Below are 17,743 nucleotides of genomic sequence, written 5' to 3'. Positions count from 1 at the left end.
TTAAGCTCTGATTGGTTATTTTAAAGCTAGATAAACAGTTCTTAATGCATCTGTGATCCTCATACTCCTGGCTATGCATGAGTAATAAGCATTCACTGAAAAAAGAATGCATAATAAATGGAGGAGTTGAGGCTTTTTAACCAGCACACATGACAAGCTTCATTTCACACCCAAAATATTCAAACAAGCAAAGAGAAAAAAGAGCATGAAAAGGCCCTTCCCATTCTTCTGTTCAATAGCCCAATCTACTCATAATTAAATTTCAGGAAAACCAAAAATTATTCCAGGTTCTGTCTTTTTGAGTGCTTTAGGGCACAATTATCTTCTCTGCACCATTAATATCTATAAACAAACCTCAGCAAACTAACTCTCTAAAAATAACTAAAGATATAAACACAGAGTGAAAATCAGCTATGTTCTGCATCACAAGATGAGGCATGCATTTTCTTCCTGCCCAGAATATTTGTGTTTTTCAGGAACACCCAAGCCTGTAGAGGATCCCAAAGCTCCTACCTTGCTACATGAACAGTGGAGTTAGTGCTCGACATTTGGGGCCAAAGCCTGGTTGCTTTACTCACATACATAATCCCACAGCACCTGCAGGCCAAATTTTCCTTTCATTGTCTCTGGTGAAACTCTATAGCAAGTTAATTGAGTTTTGCTCAGATATATAGATTAACTAGGTCATAACCTACCCCAGGGGAGTGTTGGAAAGATCAGAGCAAGCAACATCCTTATAGCCTGCACAATTAAAAGGCTCTCTTATTTTTTCTCTTTAAATTTAAGGAAAGAGAGGTATTTGGTAATGAAAACAAAAGGAACAGCAAGTACACATGATGTTGTTAATTCTTTTTCATTTACTCTGTTTCGCTCTTTCATGGTAATGTTTCCTATCATAAAGAAAAGAATACTCCTATTGGCTTTCTGCTGTGAGTATTCCCTGGCTTTGACAAAACCAGGATGTTTCCTGTAGATCTGCTTCATTCTGTAAATTCAGCTTGCTTGTATCAATGCAGAAAAGCAATTCAGCAAGTTGTACTTTATTTGAATTATATAATTTGATACCTTTAAATTTACAAAACTGATTGAGAAAGATTAGTGTAATACCAGGCATTTGACTAACATAACTGAATGTTGCAACAGTAACATTCAAAATCAAAGCAGAGATACAATATGTGTCATGATTATCAAAAGAATAATGATCAAGTCTTCCATGTAAAGTGTTACAAATTATATTTAATAAACAATGGCCTACGATTTGAGTCCCTAAGTGTCATTTAACTACAGAATTACAGAGTTCAAGTTCTAGTTCTGAATAGGATTTTTTTTTTCTGTCTACTTTTAGGACGTAGCACCTACTGATCACTGTTAAATCACCATTCTACACCTTTAGGGCCAAGTTCACTGTTTTAACTTTAAGTTATGAAAGTATCCTTTGCTACCTTTGTCAATTAGAATAACTTGAAACACAACTTAAGTGTGACTGGAAAGAAAATATATCATCACATTGACCCTGGCACTTGGGTCCAGAGCGTGGCAAAGTTCAAAGGACTCTGCAATTCACTTTTGTGCTACCCTAAGCCTGGGAATGGTTTAGCTCCTATCACAGGCAAGAAATCCACAGGCTGTTCACACCTACGCTGGTTAGTAGCAGTACCTGGCACATTTAAGATGTGCTCTTGACTTTACCCCAATGTCGCTTCTCTACAGAGAAGCTGTGGAAGAGCTGGCAGAAACAAGATGACTCCCTTCTTCTGGCAACCCAAGGGTTCCTCCATCAGAGTCTTAATAACTTTTCTGGGTTCCTTTATGTTCCCAAAATGTACCATTAAATCTTGGGCAAATTTGACCTTCAGTTTTGAGGAGGTTTTGTATCACTCTGAAAGTGATAGCAATGAAGCATGTAGCTTTAAGGACCTTCACAATTCATCAGGGTTGTGACAAATTGTGTTAATAGTCTATAAAAACTATTTCCATTGGATGAGTACTCTACGTTACTCTGTTGTCTTTCCACAATGATGATTAGATGTCCAGTGTAGAGTAAAAAAATGTGATTGCAGGTCATGGGGGAAGGGAAATGACAAAAAAAAAAAAAACAGGTCAAAAATTTGGGTTAATCTCTTTTGGCAGCATATAAAAAAGATACTGTAATAGTTTCCGTTTATTAAATGCTCTGTTAATCCTTTAATAATGTAGGGCAAAGACACCTATCAAACTGCACAAGTATGTAAGTATGCAGTGAGTGCTGGTCTGAGAAAACCCTTATCTTAAAAAGGAAGAATGCAATCATTGTCTTATTCTCCTGACTGATAGACTGTGCTTTCACGCAGATTGCTGCAAATCATCTTATTATTAATTATAAGTGTGATTATGCTTGATTGCATTGTTCCAGTGTCTCAGCAGACCAGTCAGGAATTTCCCCATCTAACGCAGGCATTGTGTATTTTGTATAATGAAAAGACAGCCCTGCTCCCCAGCAGCCTGAGGGTATGCTGGGAAGCAGTAGGTGCATCCCCAAGAAATCGGGGAAAACATTGATATCATTAAAATTGCAGAATATCTGCTAACTATTCGGGCTCTGTGTGATGGTGGCTCTTGTGGTTGACTAACCCAGCTCATGGACCGGGTGAACTAATTCCACTTCATGGACATCCCGTTCCCTTGTGGAGGAGGCAAACTGCCTGCCATTCTTCCCTGACCACTTCCAGATTGAGCTATTTTCATATCGCCAGAACTCTCTGATGTCAGAACTTGCAATGAGCAATGCAGATAAAAGGCATGAGCATCTCTCTCCTTGTTGAAAAACTTTTGCACAGAGTTGCAAAAATGCTGGTATCAAGTTTATTTTTTAACATCTACAATTTTAAATTACCAAGGCTAAAAATCTCTCTAGCACCTACTGCCCTAGAAGAAAAAAAAAAAAAGACAGCGGGAGCCATATGTTATTGGTGCATTCTAATGTTCTCCTCCTACAACAAGCGCTTTGGCATGCAAGTAATGTACTTTTAATATCACTTAAAATAAAAACATTTTCCAACCCTCTGTCCAATATACTTTGTCATTATTTCTCATAGACAAGTGCTGTCCCACTGACTCAAAATCCTATTTCTAAGGCTTCTAAGATAAAATAAGCTATTTTATTAACTTATCTTACAAAATACACATTCACATCATTTGCTGTAGACCTTCAGATAGACAACAAAAATGTTTAAACAATAAGAAGGTGCTAATCATGAAACAGTTGTACACAGGTATCTCATTGCAGCTAGGGTCAAGTTGCTCTGGGATGGCCTCCATCTCAAAGAGTTTACATTGTAGAGCAACGAGGTAAGCGGAGGGGGAATGGCATTAAAAAAAAACTTAATTGTAATGATTTGGGGAAAATGCTAACTGGTCTTACCTTCCACGCAAGTAGTTTTGGAAGTGTTCTTGATTAGCCTTTATGTGGTTTTGTGTCTACAAATAACAGACACAGTTTTTTGCAGTTATTTGCAGTTGTCTTGTATCAACAAATCAAAACTGAAGGCAAATAACATGGCTGAATGGTTCCTACTGCTTTTTAAGCCAGCTGAGAAGTCATGCACAGAACATTTAAAAGCAGCTGAGTGACATCTGCCCCTGGGCACGGCTCATAACCTGAGGGCGCGACCATCACAGACTTCCTGCAATATGTCACAACTGACCCAGGAGCATTTCACATTCAGTCTCCTCTAGTTTCAAGCCTTTTGCAAGATGCCGATTAAAAATATATATATTTATAAAGTGGTTAGTGTCATTAATGCCTCGAAAATAAAAATCTATTCACAGAGAATGTCAGTAAGAACTGAAATGAGATAAACTAGTAGTTCCTTCTCTTTTTTTTTTTTTGTGAAAAAGCTTGTTCATCTTAAAGTATTAATTCCCTTTACCTTTCAATCACCAGATTTCATGGCTGTGTATTTCCTACACCCTGGCGAATGTTCCCAGCAATGTGTATCTCTGCTATAATTAATTTTGAAAGAAGAGCAGACATGCAAATTGCCATTCGCTCTCAGTGGATTATCTAGACTCAGGCTTGCTACACAATGAAAAGTTGCCTCTGATTCTACCATGTATCAAATAAGCCGGACGAATCTAATACACAATGCGGATTCACTGTGTTTGATGTAGGCCTGTAAGGATTTCAAACATACATTTTCTCAATGAGGATGATTTCTTACAGTTCATTCACAGTGCTGCCCTTTTCCTCTGCATCAGTTATCAAATCATCATTAATCATACCAGAGTCTCCACCATTAATCATATCAGAATCTCCACTGCCATGGGAAACAAATAAACAAACAAACGAAGTATATGGGGCTAAGATAAGACAAAACAAACACTTTCTCTGAGACCAGTGGTCAGACTGGGAATGATGCTCTTACAACTTTCCTAGCTATTGAAAAGATGAAGCTATGAATTCCAGCAATAAAGACTCAGGAAACCTTGGCACGTAGCACAATATACTGTGAAGCATATGTATAAAATGTACATCAGCTTTTATTTTTCTTAATGTAATAAATTAGCTAATTAAAAGTAGCTAAATAAGCTACAATTAAAATGGGCTTTCAGGCTAGAGCCACTATTATGACTGGAAGCCATTCTGCTAGCAGGATATAGGTTAAGATGGCAATGACCTTCGATACTTCTGTTACTCTGTGTCTGAGAAATTGTAAAGATAAATCACTGGGGAAAACCTGAAGCCTGTGCAAAATGTCTCTCTCTTATGCTTTTAATACTACTCCTCTAAGAATCCTTTTCATATTTATCCTTTTAACCTTGTGCTCAGACTGCAAGTATATCAAGTAAGGGCCTTCTCTCTGGTTTTGTTTTGTAGGGTCTTTATACTGGGAGCTGCAGGTCCATAGCTGGAACCCATAGATGCTACAGTATTTCAGATAAGTACACCAAGTACTTTAGGTTGTCCTTTGAATTGTTTTTGGATCTTGGGCCTGCTGCGGGCTGAGATATATTAACTTGGCTACACAACTCCTGGATTAGAGCCGACATACCCAGCCAGCCTGGGGTGGAACCTATTCAAGTGGATATACTAAAATTGATGGCATTGTTGTACTGAAGCACGTCCCAAGAAGGACCATATGAAGGTTACCATCTTACGCTCAAACAACCTAACAAATGCAAGTATATGCTTAAAAATTAGTGATTTTTATATAGATAAACAGAGAGAGGAGAGGAGAGGGGAAGGGGAAAGGGAAAAAAAGGGAAAGGGAAAGGGAAAGGAAAAAAGAAAAGGGGACAGGAAAGGAGAAAGAAAGGAGAAAAGAGAAAGGAGAAAGGAGAAAGAAAACACAGGTCCAATAACCTCTTTGCAATTCCTAATAATTATTTAGGTTCACCACATTTTCATGATAAGTGCATGGCATCATGTAGAAGGTTACACAAGGAGCTGAGCCTGCCAGCAATGCTAGTCAATGCAAACACAGACAGTTACAAATTAACTCGGGCAACCAGTAAACCAGACCAATAGAAAAGCTGCCTTTTGCAACCATTCCGCTTCTGGGAACACAAAAATCCGTATCAACTAAAACCAAAATAAACGTTTCATTAAAGCTCTCAATGCATTTGTTGAATGAGAAGAAGAATCTGTGGGATAGGTAGGGATATGCAACTCGGCAAGGTAACTTGCTCTGAGGGATTCAGGCTGCCATTGTACAACTGGTCCTTATCGTGTAGAGCAAATTAAGATTGCATTGCTAGCTACTGCGGAACAACACTTTCAACAGCTTTTCACCCAAGAACATATTTCTTATTTTCCAGTATTTGGCCTCACCTACAGCACGTTTTGCTAAGAGTAATTTGAAAACTGTGACTGTGATGATAGCCTAATCACTCAAAACTTTAGCAGTGAAAATATGGAAAGGCTGTTGTATAAAAAGATAGCTAAATAGAATGGTTTAGTTTGACAGAAATAGAAAATATGACTCAGACAGGGAAAAGAGCTCTTTGCCCTTTAAAAAATCACTCTCGTTCTTCCTCTTTCTCTAACACAGGAGCCTTTCAGGGAGAGTCTGGTGATGCTGCATTATTGATGTGATACAGGTCTCCAGTGGAAACAGATGTGACATGTTTGGTTTTCTCTGATAGTCTGGGCTGAACACAAAGCAAATTACTGAATGTCAGAAGACTCGGGTTCATCGAGACCGTTCAAACCACACTTTTAAAAGAAGTTCTTAAATAATAAATCTTAAATTTCAAGCTTGTTGCATAACCAAAAGTTATATATGTACAAAAAGAAATGAGTCCCAAGTGATTTTGCTGAGATAAACTGCAAATGACATTAAAATGCATATGTGCAGCTTTAGGATTTGTTTGTTCTCAAACCAGGCACTGATAGTTGGGGTGAAAGACACGTAATAGCACAGTCTGGGTCAACACAGCATCACAGAATTGTTGAGGCTGGAATATATTCAATTTAACTGAATATGCATAATCTCTCTGACAATTTTCTCAACCCATGTTGGAGCCTTTATTTTTAAATACACAGTTTGACACCATAAAAGTTCTCTTTATTGCCCCCCGGTTTCTGGCAGGCTGTTTTACACACAGCACAGTCTTCCCACACGAGAGGTCAAGCAGAGGTAGAAGAGAGCTGGTTTGGCCCAGGCTAGGTCACACTCCAGCTTCAAGAAGAATCCAAGGCCGCTGTACAAAAAGGCAGGGGTTCTATCCACCCCAGAAAACCACGCAGTGTACGTTAGGAGCAAGCCCAAGCCACAGGATGACTTTTCTGTATTTACTGCGATACCTGCCTGAGATTTGCCTTTCTAGCTCACGGCAGACATGTAACAATCAGCATAAAGCAATCAGCAGTAATCTCCTCTCGTGAATAGGAGAAGCGGGGTGATGGGACACACCAGATTACGTCTCACTTAGGTGATAGCTTCAATTTAACCAGTTTTCACAAAGCAGCTCAGAAGAGAACATCGTTTCCCGGTCTCTGCTGGAAATGAGAGATCCTGGGTGACACCACTGACGTATCTCAGCTGCCACTTTCTTCTTTCATCCTCTTTCTTCACCTTTTCACCCGCTTCTTGGCTTTCTCCCTAAGCATTCCTGCAAACTTGGGGGGGGGGAAATCCAAAGGTGGGGTAGCTGAGCCTGAGGCTGCTGAGACATCACTGGTGGAAAGGAGACCGAGGGTCTTCCCGCTTCCCGTTGCTGAGCTCCTAAACAGGAGACCTGGTGAACCTGGGGAAGGACTAAGGCGGTGAGAGGGACGGGAGAGAACAGCCCCGGGGGGTCGACATGGGGGAGGAAGGGAGGAGAAGAGAGGCTGCACCTCGCCTGCAGCCAGCCACTTGTCGGGCGGGGGAAAGAAGAATAGGAAAGAACACGCACGGCCCGGCACGTACAACATGGCGGGGCGAGGCGAGACCGGGCAGGGCGGTTGAGGACGGGGCGTGGCGGTTGAGGGCGGGGCCTCCGAGGGCGGGGCCGCCGGGGGGCGGGGCGGGCGGGCGCAGGTGCGCAGGTGGCGGGGGTGGGGGGAGCGGCCGCGGCCATCCTGCCGCAATTTCCCTGTGTCACGGCTCCCGTCTCCTAGCAACGGCGCCGAGTCCGGCCGGCAGCCGCGGCAGCCGCGCACCGCCCGCAGCGGCGGCGGCACAGGCAGCGGCTCGGCCGGGCCGGCGGGTCCGGCGGCGAGGGCGGGCGGGCGGGCGGGCGCTGCCGGAGGGCGGCCCCGCGGCGGGAAGGATGCGGCATGGCGAGGGGGCAGCGCTCCCGTGGAGCTCCCTGAGGCAGCCGCCGGCGGCGGGGCCGAGGGGGCGCCCGGCGCTCGGCCCAGCCCCGCCGCCCGCCCGCCCGGGGCGGTGAGGGGCGGCGAGGCGGCGGCGGCGGCGGGGCGGGCGCCGCGCGGGGATGCCCGCTCGGGCCGGAAAGTTTCTTCCCCGCGGCGGCTCGGCCGCTTCCCGCGCGGACTTCTCCCCGGTCCTCCTCGGTAAGTGACCGCGTCCACCCGCAGCTGCCATCTTGAGCGGCGCCTCCGTCCGCCGGCGACCCCCGACCGACGCCCCGAGGGGGAGCGGGGGGCCCGGGGCTGCCGCCCGGCGGGTCTCGGCGCCTTGCCCCGACGGCGGGGAGCTGCGGGGCCAGCCCGGCCGGCGCCGCGCCCCCGCCCTGCCCGCGGGGCACCCGGCGGAGCCGGCGGCAGCTCCGGGCTCTGGTGCCGGAGCTCCTTTAAAACGGTGCGTGGCGGCCCCTGCCCCGGCAGCCGAAGCCCGGCTAGCCCCGTCTGTGGCGGCCGAGGGGGGGGAAGGGGTTAAACCGGGTCCTGTGAATACTATTAAAACTGTATTTGGTCTTTGCCCAGCAAGGTCGGGGTGGTGCTTGAGGGCTCGCCTAGGGAGCCGGCGGCGGCGGGCTGGGGCGCGGATGGAGGTCGCGGTCAGTTCGTGCGAGATGTGGCTCCAGCCCCTGCGAGTCCCGGGTTGTTTTATTGCACTGCGGTCACTGGCAATGGCCGGCGGTCCGGCGGTGCCCTCCTTCGCGTGCCGAGCTCTGCTCGCTCCATCGCCAAAACTAGTTGGGAAGGTTCCTCCGCGCTGATTACCATCGGTTTTCGCCGTGGTAGAGGAGCCGGGCTGCTTGCTAGTGGGGCAGCAGGAAGAATGAGATCAACGCACCGGCAATTAAAGCAAAGCAAGCCCCGATAATTACACTTTTGCATCAACAAAAAAAAAAATGCTCTTTGTTTTGCTTTTTTTTTTTTTTTTTATAAATAGTTCAGCGATAGGAAAGAGAAGACAAGTCTCTGCTCTTTGTTTTGAGCAGTACCTCGGAGAGTAATTTAACAATGTCCTCGCTGACAACACCCTTCTCTTTCTGGGGAACATAAGAACGGAGTAAATGGGACACAAAATTACTGCATACGTGGCAAATCTGGGAATAGAACAGAAAAGAAGTGAGATTTAAAAGCTGAACGGGGGAAGGGGAGCAGGGTGGTGTTTTTTTTTTTAGGTGCTTACTTAATCGCCTTTCAGTGCAGTGAATTGAACTTTGTGAATCGTATTATATTTGGTGCTGTCACCTTTTGCTCCCTCGAAGAAAAAATAATCGGACACTCAGGAACAGAAAGGGGGGAGGGGATCATGCTCCTCGGTAGCGTGAAGGAATATCTTCCAAAAAAAATTGCAACAGTGCAGGAATTGCTCCTACACGCTGCACTTTGTAGCTCAGATCACTGGAACAGAGAGATGACTTCTGATGGTCTGGTAAAACGCAAGCAGTAAATGTTCTATGTTCAGTCCCCTGCCAGTTTCCCTACAAGCAGTCGTTGCCATTTCCCCAGGTGACTTGCAAGGGTTCGCTCCTCTTTTAATAAGATTTGACACGCCATCTCTTACCTGCCAGCCACCATCTCCCCTTTCCGGGGGCAGGGGGGGGTGGAATTCGCCGCTGTTACATAACGGTTACCTGGAGCATCGCACATGTTCCCAAACCAGGGACGCCTCTGGACCGCAGGCGGGAGATGAATTTCTGTAATATTGCAGATGAAGTGCAAATCGCTAGGAAGAAACTTTCACAGGGCATTGCTTTCCAGTGTTTAAATGTTTCCCTTGTGCATTTCACAGTAATTCCTTTCCCACTCATTTAAGAAAGGCAAGTAATATGTTTAACCCTCCCCCGGTAATGTGTAAGTAGTGTAATGAAACAAATGGTATCTATAGATCAAATATACTGCCTTCCCACTTTTATTTCCCCCACCCCCTCAACTCCTGCATGACATCCACAGCCAGTGTGCAGTGTAACCCCAGACCCTCTTAGGGAGTGGGGCTCAGCATCCTCTGAGCTCCAGTGCTTTGTAAGCTCCTTCTGAGACCAGCAAGATCAGTTTTTGTTTATACCAGCAGATACCTCTCCTTCTATCATTTACCTGGAGCTTATAAATAAAGAGATTAATTAGCTGTTTGGCAAGCGTGTATTGGGGCACATGGCTGCTTCGATGCTGTCAGTCTGCCTGTCTCTTTCTCACACACAGGAGCTGTGGGCAAGGGAGATCGGCCTGTTGGTGTCAACTCCCATCCCACTTGTTGAGGCTTTTAATTAGCAGGAGTTTGAACGAGGAACAGCAAACGGAGACACCTCTTGTGCTGCAGGTCTGCCCCTGGTCCTCATCCTCTTCTCTTCTCCCTTTAGCTGCAGGAGCTGGAGTGGCCGTAAGAGGCAGTACCCTGGGTAGCAGCCATGATCGCCACTGGAGGCCTCCTGAGGATCTCGGCTAGGAAACAGGACCCCTTGCGACCCCAAAGCCAAGTCCCCAAACGCAAACGCAAGGCCAAAAAGAAGCGCAAGAACGACGTGGTGGTGGTGAAAGGCAAGCTCAAGCTGTTCTCCCTCTCGGGGCTCATCGCCCTCTGTGGCATCCTGGTACTGCTGGTGGGCATCGCCTTGGCCGTGGTGGGCTACTGGCCGAAGCCCAGCCAGGTGTACAGAGAAGGCAGCTTCAGTGGGGACCGGCACCTGGCACCGCAAGGTGGCACCCCCAAGAACCGCTCCCGGAGCCAGGAAGGGGCACAAGCGGGGATCCATCCAGAGTCACCCCCCAGAGCCAGCACCTCCACCACTGCTACCACCTGGGGGTCCCCGCAGTCCCCCCCCACTTCCTCGTCTCCCCAGGCCTCAGTGGGTTTCCTTTTCCGTCTTTTCTCGAGCTACTTGCATTCAGACAAGCTGAAGGTGCTGGGCCCCCTCATCATGGGTATCGGCATCTTCCTCTTCATCTGCGCCAATGCAGTATTGCACGAGAACCGCGACAAGAAGACCAAGATCATCAACCTGCGTGACCTCTACTCCACTGTCATCGATGCCCACAGCCTGCGGGCCAAGGACAGAGGCACCCCGGCCTCAGCCCCTCTCAACGGCTTTGTCAACTACATGCAGTCCCGGGGCCTGGAGCTAAAGCCTGGTGGTGAAGGCCTGGGTGCTGCGGCCATGCTGGCCAAGAGCTCCTGGCCACCAGGATTGGGTGTCTCCCTTTCCCCGCCAGACCTGGTGTCCTCGCCGCGGCGTTCCTCCTTCTGCACCCCACCGCAGCCACCCAGCCTGGCCGAGGCTGTGTACAGCATCTACCGGGAGCGTGCTGCCCTTGCTGGCCGCACTGTCACCAGCCCACCGTGCAGCCCGCCAGAGAGCTGGGGCCAGCACAGCACAGCCAGTTCCATCGTCAGCTCTTCACTGAGCGCTTTCACCCTCCTGCCCTTGGCGCCGAGCGGCGGAGGGGGAGGCTGGCGGAGGCCCCCTGGTGAGCGGGGAGCCCGGGAGATCCCACGGGGGGAGTTTGAACTGAGCCTGACCGACCTCAGCAGCAGCGACATCGAGGGAGGCTGTGGGACGAGGAGGCACAAGCTGGTTCTCAGGCGGCAGAGCACCAGCTGCTTGCCCGATGCCAGGTGTCCTCTTTTCCCTGAGCCACCTCGGTCCCCGGCTGTCAGCAGGGGCCCAGACTCCAGCCTCTTGGTAAAGGCATCTTCTAGCTACTCCAAATCTCTGGATCTGGGGGGGTCGCCCCCCTCAACCCCTCCTGTCATCACCAGAACAGACTCCCAGAGCTCCCAGTCTGAGCCTTCCAGCAGCAATAAGGGCTACAGCCACCTGGAGGAGGCAGGCACCTCCTTGGAGTCAGTTGCCAATGCCCCAGCCAGTAAAATCCAGGACTGTGAGGAGGAACCAGTTGAGAAGACGGACCCCCTCAAGGCTACCAGCAGAGAACAAACAGGGGAGCAATCCCAGCAAACTCAAAGACAGTACACAAATAAAGAGAAACTCTTTATGATTTCTAGGTCGCACGCTGCATTAGGGCTGGAGGACGGGGAACTGGAGAGTACTGGCATCTAAACAAAACAGAGAAGGCACAAAGGACACCTTGCAACCTTCCACACCTTCCCCCTTCTCCATCTCCTTGTGGACTTGGGAGACCGATTAATATCCAAAGAGCTGCAGTATGTTACCCTTGAAAATTGAATTCCATAAATCCTGTAGATGACTTCAGGAAGAAAAAGAAAATCCTTTCTGTCCGATCATGATTGTATGTTCCATGCAAGCCAAATTGTATTAAATATCCACAGTCCAGCAAGTTCTTTGGATCAGATTAATACAATTTCGGACAGTATAACTGTGCACTTTACTCTTTTGATTTCCAAGTGCCCCTTCTTCTCCGCTGATTTCTTTCTTGCTGATTTGCCACTAACTGCTTGAAAACCGCAGGCACCTTTTTAAGCTCAAGAGCAACGTGGTCTTCAGATCAAGAAAGCCGAGCTCTCTCTTTGTTTTGGTTCAATCACTAAAAAGTTTGCAAGGCCTTAAGGATGATGTACCTTGACAAAGAATGAGTTTGTTTAAATTCTGGAAAAAAATGACAATTTAGAAGAGACTGGAGCAGAACAGAGTTCTGATGATTTAGTTAAAACCATTACATTCCTGAATCCAAAATACCTACTACTACGTGATACTTAATAAGTATTATTACACATGTATTGACTAATAGCATTAAAAGGATTTTTTTTTTTAAATAAAGCATTTACAAACAAAACTGCCACACAAAAAAGTCCTTTATTTTGGTAAGTAATTACAGATCTCAGAAACCTTTTGGTTTTATACTGTGAAAGGTTGTAGAGATGCTATGAGGCCAAAGGTTTGCTTATGCTTTTAAGCTGTTAATTAATCATTTAGGAGTAATTTCAAAATAAATACTGGTTCAGTCTCTGAGAAAGCACACTTCAATTCAATCAGCAGATTCTGTCTCCATTTCTAACAGTGGTCTGTGACGGCTGAAGAAATGCGAGATTTTGACATGCTAAGGAAAAAAATTTTTTGAAGGTTTGACCTTCTATTAAAATTAGATTTTCATGAGTAACACATTAATCTCAAACTGCAGCGTATTCTTTCTGGATTTTTCACTTCTCTTGTAACTGTTGCGTTAAGCATTTCTGCTGTTACGGTTCCTATTCATGAATGCGTGTGCATAAGCTTAATTTTAAAGCATAATGATAGCCCTGTCAATCTCGTAGCAGTTGGCCCTATTGAAGTCAGCGGAGGTTTCTCACTGACTTTGGTGTGGTGAGGATTTCTTCTTGCGTGAGAAAAGCATCAGGTTTCCTGAAGGATAGAGAATGCCTCCTCTGTAGGCAGATTTTTGGTAAATTGATGAGCTGTTTCATTTTCGTAGCTGCAGCACGGCAAGCACTCTCTTATTTTGCCAAAACAGCTTTATGTGCTCAGAAGATTTTGTCAATACTTCAGATTTTAAATATGGATATGGCATTTCACTACTACGGGACGAGAAATTGACATTAAACAAACACAATGTGTAGGCAGGCAAGAGTCTTTCTGTTGCAATTAAAATTTTTCTTATGGTTTCATGTTTTAAAATGCTTAGTTATATATTTAACTGCTTACATTACGGTGCATCATTGCAGAATTGAATATAACTATCACTATATGCAATTGCATTTATTAATCCAGCAAAATCCTTTATTAAATAAGGCTAATTTAAAAGAAAAGAAGAAAAAAAAAGAACAATTTGCCATGTCAGAGTCCTGAAACTGGGGAAGCAGAAAGTGCTTGTTCTCTCGAGCAACAGAGACATCCAGGTGGCAATATCTTTCCTCCTGTCAGTGGCAACCAGTGCATTGACGATATAAACATCGGTGTGGTGTTTTTTGCTATCAAACCGCTAGCACACAGCTGGCAAAAAATATGTTGTAAAACTGCCTGGACTGGCATGGGCTGGATTAGGCGCCGCGTGAAGTGGCAGCCGGCTCGGCTGGCGCTGGCACGGCTCTTTCCTTTCAGTTCCCCGTGGGCGACAGCCCTGCGCTTCTGCTCCTTCTCCTGTGACTTCCAGCAAGGTTTATGAGATGTGTCTGAGCAGCGTTACCTGGTGCCGGCGGAGATGCTAGTTATTGACACAGCTGAAGACTCACCCTGTTTGTTATTTTCCGCGTGAAAACCCTTCATGGAGGTGCAAGGGAAGAGGCGAGTCATGGGTGCTACTTACTGGGGCATGGGGTCCTCACGAAAATGCAGCAGGGGTTTGTTTTATTCTGAGAGGGGGAAACAAATGCTTTTTTTTTAAATAGTCTTAGTAAATATTTCTTCAGTCATCTGAACCTGTGCTCTGAAAAAAAAAAAACCCACAATTTTAAAAAAGCCTCTGAGTATTCCTTAGATTGATTTAAAATAAAGCAGTCCAGTAATTCTCCTGATGATTAATTTACTGCAAAGCTTTCTAAATAACAAAGTTACAACAGAGTTTGGGTTTAATAAGTAAAAACATAGCCTGTTCTTGTGTTGCCAAAAAAGGTGTGAAACAGGAACTTTCATCAGTCAAGCTGGATTTTTTATAACAGCAGCTAGAAGTGATTTGTAACATATAGATTAACAAGCAGAGAAAGATGCCTCTCTCTGTTTGCAAGTTAACCAAAAATCTCTCATTATTTTGCAAATTTATTAATTAAGACTGTTTGTTGAGCAACTTATGCAGTGGCGGAGTTGGAGTCAGAAACTGTTGTTTAAAATTCAAGATGGGCAAGTTAGTTTAACATGCCGATGTTAGAAAACAGCTGAGAAATTCAACCCCTGTGCACCAGCTGTGACTGCTGGTAGTACCATTAGCCTTGGAGAGAAACACAGCGGCTGGTAAGGAGCTGAACCTTTCCTGGTGATACCAGCAGGTGATGGGAGTGCTGGGGTTTGCGCCTTGACCTCTTCTTGAGTCTCTCCCAGCTGTCCCTGACTGCTTCTCGGCACTGCCAGGCTCCCCCTTGGCCATCGTTTGCTCATCCTGTCACTTGCTTATGCATTTTTCTCTGATCTAGTTTCTTCCTTTTAACCTTTGTCTCCAGTGTCCTGCCACCAAGTGCTTCCTCCACAGTCCTTGTCAAGAGCTGAGAAGCTGCCTCTACTTCCCACTATCTGCCTGCCTATGTGTTGCAAAAAGGGATCTGCTCACACACAAACTACTTATTAAGAAGGAATCGTTAGTCCCCCTATTTAAAAAGTGATATCCCTGAAGATATGTTAAGCTAGAACACCTAGGCATACATTTTTGCTATGGAAAATAGAGATTTTGGTCCAGAAATGTTTCTTTCAGCATAGAAGAGCAGCTTTGATATTTATATAAAATTTCCAAGGAAAAGTGAATTTCTACCTGAACCCTCAGAATACTCCCATCACTAGATTTGTTTGTTATGAGTATAGATGCTGCTTGGACCAGCCTGAGGACATAGGCAAATGCCCTAATTGTACCTGAGTCCTACTGCTATGTATTACAAAATCCTCAGGACCCTGGAGAAGCTGCTGACATGATCACACTGTAACCCAGTTCTGGCTCAGTTTTCACTGGCTGGCAAAGTATGTAAAATCCTTGAGTTAACCTGGCTCACTTGACTGAACTGATTTACCAAACTCCTCATCTGTTGACATATCAGCTGATCTACTACAAAACAGTGTATCCCAGATTTATTACCATGTATTATTTAGATACATTTTTAACAGCCTTTTCAAGGACTGATGCTGTCCAACAGTGAGTAATAGTGCACCTACAAACATCGAATTAGGAAACTGTTAACATAGTTGTGAGTCTGCACTCTGAGAGAGAGTATGGATTTCCGTAACAGCCAAAACGGTTTACACAGAAGTAGCAACATGACTTCAATTAAACAATAATTAAAAGTAATGGAGATGGCACAATAATAAAGGTTATTGGGTTTCAGTAAGAGTAATAGCCTTTGATATCATTTAACAGTTTTTCTTTCTAAATGAATATATTCATGTGGATGCAATAAAACAGGACTGTATTTATAGTGAGAAAGGAGAATTACTAATAATTTAAGTAGATCACAAATTAATGCTTTGCCTCATTAACATATTTTAGTCCCTCAAATTTCAGTCTCTATTTGGAAAGAGAGAAAGAGGGGGAGAGAAAGAAAAGAAAGCAACAACCAACCTCTGGCCATAACCTAGCTAGAAATCAGACCTTGCTACATAAAACCACACAAAATACAAGTGCTCAGTGGTAGCTGACAATTAAAATCTTAGTAATCAATAAAAGTGTAGATTTCTTTTTTTGCCTTTTTTTCTTCTAGAGCAAATACATCAAACTGCCCTCAGGAAAAGCCTCTTTCTCTCTGACTTCTCCAAGGCTGTCAATAGCAATACTTGCAGTGCTTTATCCAGGCGGCTTAATTACTATTTTTCTCTACTAAGGATGAGTCAAGGGTTCAGTTTGGGCCCACAAACAGCGAACAAGATGCACAGCATGTGCAGGCACAATCTCAGAGGATAAATAGGGTCTCACAGCCACAGGCAAAAATCTGCCGTAGAAGAGTATACTAGTATCTATTTTATTCCAGAAGCCAGGCTTCCTATTTACCACTTCTAAAAATCTCCAAAGCAGAAACGTCTAAGCGAGCGCACTGGAAAATATCATCTATCATTTAGCATTCACTGTAAGCGTGGAGGCAGAGAGAGATCCTGGAGGTCCAACAGAGGCAGGAATGGTCTGGTGAAATGGCATCAACGTGTGGATGGGGGAACTAGGCTACTGGAAAGGATCTGACTGGATCACAGGGTAATTCAGGAGCTGGAGGAACACGGCCTGTGTCTGTCCGCTGGTTAGTCTTTTATCTACATTTTAATTAGACAGAGACAGGGGAGCCACAGTACTACTTTTAAAGTTTTCTCTACACCATTATTCTTTTTAAATTACATTGCAAGGAGACAAAGCTTGTTTGGTGAAAGTATCAAAAGAGGTGCAAACTAAAAAAGTGTCAAAATCACTATTAAAACTTCAGTCCTTGAGGTTTCCTTCGACCTCCTCTGCACAAAGGAGTTTCAGTCTAAGATTTTGTGTATTCTTTTTTCCTTTCCACTTTCTCCCCATGACAAGTTTGGTTCTGGTGAGGACACGTAACTGATACTCTCAGACTGGAAGGTGGAAATGGGGAGAGATTGTTTGGCTTTAGATAAGCAGCCCGTTTCACGCTAAGCTTCATGGTTAAAGTAAAAAATGGCAAGTAAAAAGTTAATGTTCAGCATTCAAGTGATTAATATATTATTTTCATAAAGGTTTAAATAAACTTCAACTTTGAAGAAAACATAGTCTACAAGACCAGAGTATAGATATTGCCAAACAATTGGAAGAACCATCACAATATTTACCGAAATACCTAAATATATTGAGACGAATCATGGTTTGGTTTGGTTTTATTTTCTGTGAGCTGTAAAAGACAAGACATCGCAATACCCAGCATCACATAAGATAAGATGGTGCAATACCATCGCATATCCTAGGATTGCTCTTTGTTCATCACCACTCGTAAGGTTTGGCACGCTGCTGATACATCCTCCCCGACCTGTCTGGGAGCAGGCTGAGGCCACGCCGTACGGCTCCCATTTTGTTGCTATAAATGGAATCAGCCCCATCAGCTCAGTAAAGGAGCAGGACTTCATAACATCAGTTCTGGTAAGAACTGGAACTGGTAATGACTTTGCAAACGGAGGTGGCTCGGTACAGAGTGCAATGCAACTCCCTTCACACCTCAGAGCAGCACAGAAACCTGTGGTAGGGTCTCACAAAAAACTACCTGCAAAGGCTTGGCAAACTAGCATTTCTGAGGTCTGCCACACAAGAGTCACCTGAGGCAGCTCCATCAAGATAAAACCCTAATGAGCTAATGTGATACCTCTGCAACACCATAAAACA

General features: G+C 45.0%; 1 protein-coding gene across 1 annotated transcript; it reads left to right on the top strand.

Moving 5' to 3' along the window:
- The first annotated feature begins 7,852 nt into the window (after window positions 1-7,852).
- Window positions 7,853-13,523, top strand: TMEM200C (transmembrane protein 200C). The gene is made up of 2 exons (XM_075140672.1): window positions 7,853-7,978; window positions 10,177-13,523. Exon 2 carries the CDS (start codon window positions 10,225-10,227, stop codon window positions 11,872-11,874), a length of 1,650 nt encoding a protein of 549 aa, XP_074996773.1. The 5' UTR covers window positions 7,853-7,978; window positions 10,177-10,224; the 3' UTR covers window positions 11,875-13,523.
- The last annotated feature ends 4,220 nt before the right edge of the window (window positions 13,524-17,743 follow it).

Source organism: Calonectris borealis, chromosome 2, assembly GCF_964195595.1.
Source record: "Calonectris borealis chromosome 2, bCalBor7.hap1.2, whole genome shotgun sequence".
Taxonomy (NCBI): domain Eukaryota; kingdom Metazoa; phylum Chordata; class Aves; order Procellariiformes; family Procellariidae; genus Calonectris; species Calonectris borealis.
Note: the sequence above shows the minus strand (reverse complement) of the source record. Positions and strands in the feature narration are given on the sequence as shown.